Source organism: Dermacentor silvarum, chromosome 8 (assembly GCF_013339745.2).
Source record: "Dermacentor silvarum isolate Dsil-2018 chromosome 8, BIME_Dsil_1.4, whole genome shotgun sequence".
In the NCBI taxonomy this organism is placed as follows: Eukaryota; Metazoa; Arthropoda; class Arachnida; order Ixodida; family Ixodidae; genus Dermacentor; species Dermacentor silvarum.
Window position 1 is genome coordinate 127,128,707 of NC_051161.1, and position 8,838 is coordinate 127,137,544.

Genomic DNA, 8,838 nt, shown 5'->3' on the forward strand with positions numbered 1-8,838 from the left:
CTGCATACCTCCGTCTAAAGCGATGGCTGCATCAGCGGCAGAGTATTCTATGGTGCGCTAAAGCTTACGCCACCAGAGAAAATGTATAACTGACATTCGAGTACAACGGCTACCAGAACAGCGAACGCTGGGAACGGGAAAGCCGCTCAAGCTATGCAGGTCGGCGACCGCGCGCCTATGCACGTTTCTACGCAACTTATTTGCAAACATATCTGCCACTACTCTCACTATTCTTGTGGCACTCATTGGCCGTACTATCTTTGGTTACCTACTTAGTTTACGAAATCAAATATTTTTAAAAGAGTGATTGTCTCACCTTAAGCTTGAAGGAAGAACACAGGCGAGATAAATGTGAAGAGTGTCGTGTGGTATAACGAATATATATATAAAGCACGTGCCATGGGCTATATATATTTGCTTTAACACGGAACAACCTTTGATCTAAAAAGCAAAAGAAAAAAATCTAATCATCGAACCCAATTTACACAAGACAGAATGTAATTTTTTTGGCCATACAAAACGTGAGCGGCGTTTTCTGAAATTAGAGTTCCAGCTGAAATGTTGAATTCTGCCATAAGCGAAGATACCTCGAAGCCGGTTCATGACAAGCTATACAACTGAACAAATTTCACGCAGTGCTTCGCATAGTTCCACCACGTGACCCATGTGACACCACAATATACTGTCGCAGTGATCGGCGCAGTTCGCATGTCTGAGGGATCGGCGCAGCCTTCAGTCTACGAAAAATATTATTGACAAGCACATTAAACATACAAATCAACTTTGGAAAGACAGTTTGAGAAGTTTTTTTGTATTTTAGCTTTCTGTTCTTGTCTGAAGCAACACATGAGTGACATTCTCTCTAATTACGCCACTCTTATTCAAGCGGCTACACGAGAGACGCTGGTGGCATGGCCTATGCGGTTGACTGGCAGGTCCATTATTTCAGACAAACGATGCCAATGAACGGCGAAATTTTTATAAACGTGTGTAAAATAGCTCGAACTGAGCTATGAAATTTTTTGCTTTATTTCTTTCCTCAGGCATTGTCTAAGAGTTGGCCGAGACAAAAGGCAAGCATTGCTTGGAGGGGTTTCTGCCACGTACGCGTTTACAGAGGTACACAAGAATTTGACAATTCACAGTTCTTGCAAACATATTCTGCATACTTGAAATGAAAAAAAAAAAGAACCACAATTTATTTATTTATTTATTTATTTATTTATTTATTTATTTATTTATTTATTTATTTATTTATTTATTTATTTATTTATTTATTTATTTTAAATACTTTCAAGGCCCGAAGGCACTACAGAAAGGAGTGGTATGATTACAAACGTATGCAGTGAAATAACAGATAATGAGTTACAAGGCATTTTCCAAGGCGATCTTGGAACGTTCTGCATCTGCAATGGCAGCAATGGTGGAGGGAAGGTGGTTCCATTCAGTGCTTGTTCTTGGGACGAAAGAATCATAATATAAGTTAGTGCGATACAGTGGCAAGCTTACTTGAAACAGTTAATAATATTCCTTTCTACCAACATGTAATAATAAAATTCAGAACAAGGCTAATAATATACAGTACGAGGTGATTCTTTTTAAGTTTTACGGAAATTGTTACGTCCGGATTAGGCATGTCACTTTTAGCTTTGGGATGCAACGGCCGCACATTGCGAACGCAATGGTACGTAAGACCGAGTGGGTGTCCGTTCGTGGGTCACTGACTCATTTTTTCGTCTCACTTTGTTGAGGGAAGGGCTTACTAAACCGGTCCCGAAGCTTCTGCTTACATATGTCTCAGATATCATGCTCGTACTCATGCTCTTCGAACCAGAGCTGCACCGTTCCATTCAGACAGAACATCACGTTCGCACACAAAAGCATTGGATCCCACTGATTGTGAGCGGCCACTCGTTCCTACAGCGCTGCGCAGTTCTGCACGTTGACGTCATAGGTACCACAGAACGTCCCGGGACCTCGCATTCGGGACAATTTGACCATTGTTTGATTACAGCGCTGAGGGAGACGCCGGCTACTTCATAGTGGTTGTCACACATCAGCGACAATCGCTTCGGAGCGTCTTCAACTGGCGACGTTACCGCGTGCCTTGACGAATGTGTTAGAGAGTGCCATACGCGTCAAATTTAACATTTGAATATGCGCATGGCTTATCACAGGACAGGTAAGTCAAGATGGTGGAAGAGACACACAACCTTCCAGCAATCGTCTTCAATCACGTCTTCCTGTAAGGCACTTGCAAGAATCTGTTTCAATGTGCACTGAATGTGCCGCTTTCTTACACTGAATACAATCACTCAAGAAAAGAGTGTACAAGGTTGACGAAGAACGTTTGAGTGAAACACAGATGCAGTTCCAGCAATTAAGTCGTCGATAAACTAAAATGGCGCAGCAGGTCTTCTAATTTAGAGTTTCTTGGTATATTCCTGTGACGCCTGGCGAAGATTTGCTCGGTAATGTGAATGAACTTGCGCCTGTTCTTGAAGTACCCTGCCCTAACAATATTGATACTATTGCCGCCCACCCGACTTCCCGAAAGACAAGACAAAACCACCGGAAAAATTGTTCGTTTCGACCATCAAACGGAGAGGGAGATTTGGTACGCTAAATGTAAAAGGATAAGACATTTTCGGGACCATGCTTAAATTCTTGAAAATATAACAAAACAGATCCGAGAACACAATAACGCACAACAAAATAGTGGGTGGTGGTAAATAACTTCAATTTTGTCTGGCATGTGAACAGCACAATTCTTATGCGGAATGCCGCTGGCGATTGAGCCACTGTCGTCAATCCACGCGGTTTTACGTAGTAGCATTGCTTGTATGATCATACGAGATGGTTGTCTTATCCCACCAGTTTTCTGAAAAACTAAAATAACGGAATTCTTCTTTGTCTTTCCTTGCTCTCAGTTGTTAGTCTGCAAAATGAAAAAAAAAAAGTAATAATGACTTAGAAGTTGCCTTTTATTAGCGGCGAGAAGTTGGAGCTAGTGGCGCCATCTACGAGTGACGTCACGGTCAGGACGGTGCTCGCTCGGCTGCTGCGCGCGCTCGTTCCCTTCGTGCATGCTTGGGGTAGTGGTGGCTCGAGCCGTACTTATTGAAGGATATGCCGGCTTCTTCTTACTGTCATGCCTGAACGGCAGTTTCTTCTTCACAACCGCGAGTCGCGAAAATTTGCGGCGTGGATATCGCAAGCTATGTAGCATTGAAGGGGTCTACTGGTGTTGTAATACGTATGTGCGCAGTGTCTGTCCATAAACTTTGCGTAAAAAGAATGTCTGCAATTTCAACACACGTAGTTGTGTGTGATGCTCTGCAAAACACTTAACATTCCCTTAGTTCTTAGCTATGGGAGAGATTGCATTTAACAAGGAAGATAAATCTTGGTATTGGTATTTGATGTCAATATTATAAATGCGTGTTAGAAGGAAACTGCACAGCGAATCTTGCATGATGATTCTTATTACTATGGTGAGTTGTTCTAGTCACATATGGCTACTTTATTAATGCGTCAAAGGAAAAGTTAGGAGCGCATTTTGCATGAAAAGGTTTGCTAATATTTTCACCGTTCTCTGAAACAGGCACCCAGAAAACGCATTGCTCATGGCTGTTAACACGACGGCGCGTCACGTATAGTATGTATACACTTCACGAATACCATAACAGTAATCACCTGAAAGAACAGTTTCGTGGTTAAGATCGAGAGCCTATCAATTGCACGCGAGAAAATGTTTCATAGTGACCCTCAGTTGCCTTTATCGACATCATGGCATAGCCCTTACGAAACTAAATCTACCGACTGTGGTTATGGCGAGGCACGCATTATTCGCGAAACCCATCAGTTCACTACAACTTCGAATTGAAACCACGAAGCAGTTCTTTAAGCGCCAATTGCAATGCCTAAGGTATACTCAAGGCTATACAGCGCTGCTTAGGCTGCGCTGAAGAGGAAAATTCAAACGCCTTCTGCCTCACCATCTATCGATCCTGCGTTCAGTTCAGTTCAGTTTATTGTCCTTAAAGACCCCCGGAGGGGGTATTTAAAGACAATAACATCTTCCTGATGTTGTTTAACTACAAAAACTGAGAACTATTCGCTTCGCGAGTACATAAAAGAGAACCTCACATACCCGCCTCATAGAGAAGACACCACAAGCCTCAAATGAATTCACTAGATTTTTGACCTCCACAGGGGAATAATGATATCTTAAATAAGCCTCATACTGCTAATGAATTAGGCTTCGGCTTCTTTCTAGCTGCAGTCATACGGCCAAAAAGGCATATTTCACTAAAAAATTTGGGCCGAGCAGCCTGTGTGATCAGTTCGCCAAACAGATTCGTGATGTGTGTTCCTCAAGAAACAAGCAGCAGTAAATTGCACAAGCGAGTTGACCGTGTAGCACAGAACAGTGAATAAATATTAGCACATTAATTTGCGTATTCTGCAAATGGCTGTAAGCCTCAATTAGTTTTACTTCAAGTTAGCGCCACTTGAAATTAACCGGTGAAGAACGGCCTAATTTTGAGAAGCAGTTAAAGGAATAAGTGGTGCTGGTTGAGTCTAAACTGCAGTGTCAGGTCGTCGTGTTACTGCCGAGCGTTTCTGTGAAGAAATGAAAATTTAGATATTATGCCACGAGCTACTCGTCATAAGCAAACATGTTTTAATGGGTTAAAATCAAGGTAAATGTAACAGTCATATGTAGCAGACATAGTGAAATGCTCGTTGCACCACTGCAGATATGGTATCCTAACTGTATTCTTATGTGCTATGTTTATGCGTTTATGCTTTTATCAGTCACGTGCTACTTATGTTTCTTCTATTAGTCCCTCAATCTGCAAAGTCTATATCCGCGCATGAAAAGCACGCAATGGGCTGGTCTGAGTTCCTTCGGCTGGCACTGTAGCGTTGCCCTTGAGAAATAAATTGTCGTCTAGGAAATAAGCTCTTTGAATAAGTTTCCCGTTCCCGCGAATGAAATCAAGGCGTCGTAAAATGTATTTGAGATGACCGTCATAAGTATACAAGCACAGGGAAGGACAGCAAACAAACCACCGCGGAAGGCTCCCGGACAGCGCCCGAACGGCAGCAGACGACAAGCGCGAGTCCGTGCCCTGACGTCACGCGAGCGGCGCTCACAGCGCCTCTGTAGGTCGTTCTCGGGTCTAATAGCCTAAGAATTCCTTTGTCTGTGCTACATATAGAAACCTGGTATGAAAATGACTCGAAAATGTATGCGCGACCGCATATGGCCACTTCTTAGTGACACGAGACAACACAAGAGGTGTATCTGTCCTTGCGCGAAAATGCGTCGATTGTCGCCTAGAAAAAGAGTTTGTACACATGTGTGAGCGATGACTGCAAAACTGCAGCGGCTTGGAAATTCGGCTTGTATAGGCCAACCGCTGGCAGTTTAGTCAATTTCTTTAGTTTTTTGAACGCTTTTTGTTTTTCAACTGAGAAGAATCTCAATATTGCTGTTGGAGGTGATTTCAATGTCCATTTACTTCACCACGATATCAAGAAAATTACTTTGTTACCGATTGATAGTATGTATTAGGATATTTTCCCCACAAGCGCGAAGACAATCACGGACACTCCAGGGACTTTGGTAGATTTATTCATGACGAATACCACGATCGAAATAAACTACTGCTGACACTGTAGCTTGCAATATCACTGACCATTTACCGGTTTTTATAGTTTTCGACACAGTTTGTCCTAAAAAAGAAAAAAAAAACGTGCGCGCATTTATCAAGACATTACGCACAAAAATTTGACGCGATTTAAAGAAGCCCTGCAGGGTGATACATTCGAATAAGGCATATGATGAATTTCTAAATGTACTGAAAAGCGCCTATCACGTCAGTTTTCCCACTACTGCTAAGCGGGCACACAAGATACGAAAACGTTGGGTAAGCAAAGATATGTACGAAAAAATTAAATCCAAAGAACAACTTCACGCTACCTTCCTTAAAACCAAATACTTGCTGAATTTAGGCAGACCAAGTACACAACAACGTTGTGTACTTGGTCCGCCTAAATTCAGCAAGTATTTGGTTTTAAGGAAGGTAGCGTGAAGTTGTTCTTTGGATTGGTCCGGAAAGCGAGGTGGATTTTCACGTGACATTAAGCATACCAACCTCACCTGAAAAAAAAAATGTGTAACGACTAAAGGTAGCAGGAATGCAGCTGTGATGAAACAGTGGCTTAGCTAGGCTATGCCAGGATATACGTAGCGTTAGCAAAGGTTCAGCTGATTATTCTTAGCTTTCCTGGTTGTCTAGATTGTCAATGATTAGCTTGATTGTCATGCTTACTGCTGCTCCAATGACACACACGCGGTATACGTATTATGTGGCACATGTATATTTATATCCTGGCATAGCCGAGCTAAGCCACTGCAACGAACGCCGCTTTGCTAGACGTTCGTCCCTTTGCTCCAGTGTCTCCGCAGTACGTTTAGCCTTCTTCTGTTCATTCCTCCTACGCTCAACCGCTAATTGCCAGGCAACTACTTCGGGATCCGATGAGTCAAGCTTCTCCGTTCTTCTGCGCTGTTGAGCAGCATTTGCGCTCTCCTTCTCCATGGCTATACCACACTGGCAAACGCCAGTCAGAAGCGCAGCGGCTCCAGCGCAGTGTCAGACGGCGACTGCACAGCGAGCGCGCGCCGGCGCCAGTGCGTCTACCACGGCTACGACGTCACTCCTCTGGAATGCGCAGACCGGCGGCGGTGAGTCGCGCGCGGCGGCGGCGGAGTGCACGAGAGGTGCCGGCTCCGGTGGCTCCGGTGCGCAAGCCGTGTGACATCACTGATCCTTGCGCATGCGCAGCACGGCTCTTAATGTGCCGCGCGAAACGGGCTTGGCTAGGCCAGTGTAGCTAACGCTACAAAAACACTGCGCGGGTGTAACCAAGAATGAACTGAAATTGAATCAATATAGTATGGTAACGAACATGTTTCTGAATCTGCTTCAGCAGTCTCCTTCACGATTTCTTCATTAACCAATTCACAAATAACATAACAGAGAACAAAACAAGAGAATACGAAGGTCTTGTAAAAGCCCAAACACCATATTTTTGTACCCAAAAGGGGGCATCCGCAATAATACATCTTAATAACAGTAGCTTTTGTGGCCTTGAATTGGAGCGACGACAATGCGTTCCCGCTGTTCCCGGAGGAGACCGCAGAAGCGGGACTCAATTTCCGCCGGATGCTCCCGCAAGATGCTCCTACCCGCTTGGGTGGTGGACAGCCTGGCGTACTGCGCCCTCTCCTGCGCTTCCGCAATTTCTTCCAGCGTGTTGTGCATGTCGAGACACATCAATCTCTCCGAGCTTGTGTAAATGGGGAGGCCGAGGGCCCTCTTTATAGTCTTCCTGATCAACGTGTTGAGCTTGTCCCTCTCCGACCTTTGCCAAATGTGCATGGCCGCCACGTAGGTAAAATCACACATCACAAAGGCTTGCACCGGTCTCACAAGATTGTCCACTCCAAGAGGTTGTGTCGGTTGGCAACTCTCCGTATGAGTCTGATGGCATTGTCCATTTTCTTGGCTAGTTTAGACACCGTCAGCTTATTGGAGCCATTCGATTCGATCGTCATACCCAGGACCCGGAGGGAGTCCACCTTAGGGATGACACCGTCCTCACTTCTTCGTAGAGTGATGTCGACGTCCTTTACAGGCTTCCAACCCTTAGGTTTGGGCCCCCTTCGCCTAGGCCTGTAAATGACCAGTACTGATTTCCGGGGGGAACAGCGAAGGCCGGTCGGCTTAAGATATTCTTCCAGGATCTCGATAGCTTCCTGCAACGCAGCGTCCGCCAGTCCGTCACTGCCTCCGGTACACCAAATGATGATGTCGTCTGCATAGATTGTGTGATTAATACCCTCGACTTGGGAGAGTCTCCTCGACAGACCGATCATGGTAAGGTTAAACAGGGTCGGGGATATGACAGACCCCTGTGGCTTCCCTCTGAAATCCAGCCTAACCGAGTCCAAAACGAGGTCTCCCGCCCCGAGAGTGGCTTTTCTGTCCGCAAGGAATGATCGTGTGTAGTCGTGGAAGTACTTGCCCAACCCGAGGCTAGATATCTGGCTCAAGACAAAGGAGTGCAAGACGCTATCAAATACCTTCTCTAGGTCTAATCCAAGTATGGCTCTCGTGTCCCTCGTGTTACGGTCAATGGCTTGATATTTGATCAGCTTCATGGCATCCTGTGTTGACAGTCCTGTCCTAAAGCCTATCATATTGTGTGGGTAAATATCTCGGTCTTCCAAATATTGCGAGACACTGTTTAAGATTGCATGTTAGGCCACCTTACCAACGCACTAAGTGAGTGAAATCGGCCGGAGTTTATGGAGAATAGGGGGCTTTCCCGGCTTGGGGTTGAGGATGGTGGCAGCCCTCCTCTGCTACTTTTCCGTCGTTCCACATCTGGTTGATAACGTCCGTCAGGTACTCCACCGACTTGTCAGTCCAAGTTCCTCAGTGCCTTGTTTGTAACTCTATCCGGACCCAGGGCCGACCTGCCGTTTAAATCGTGCAGGGCCCGCCGGATCTCCTCGACACCAAACGCCGCATCCAGCTCCGGGTTCGCGACGGCCCCATATTCTGGAACGGGGGACAGCGGACCGGACGCTACCGGCAAGTACTTCTCGATCAACCTTTCCATCACCTCCTTGTCCGAGGATTCTTGCCTGGCCCCATACAGCGCTCTTCCCAGCGTGCTCCGCTGGTTCGACTTGGTGCTGGTCTCGTGCAGCAGATGTTTTAGGAGCTTCCAGAACCCCCCGCTCCGCATCTGGCC

At 45.5% G+C, this 8,838-nt stretch overlaps 1 protein-coding gene across 1 annotated transcript; it reads right to left on the minus strand.

Annotated features, from left to right (window-relative positions):
- Positions 1–7,504: 7,504 nt before the first annotated feature.
- On the minus strand, positions 7,505–8,278 carry LOC119462403 (uncharacterized). The gene has a single exon (XM_037723749.1). The coding sequence runs from the start codon at positions 8,276–8,278 to the stop codon at positions 7,505–7,507; it is 774 nt and encodes a 257-aa protein (XP_037579677.1).
- Between the last annotated feature and the right edge of the window lie 560 nt (positions 8,279–8,838).

What these genes read in the sequence shown, in the direction of transcription:
- LOC119462403 (XM_037723749.1), bottom strand. Translation starts at nt 8,278, where the DNA reads ATGATAGGCTTTAGGACAGGACTGTCAACACAGGATGCCATGAAGCTG.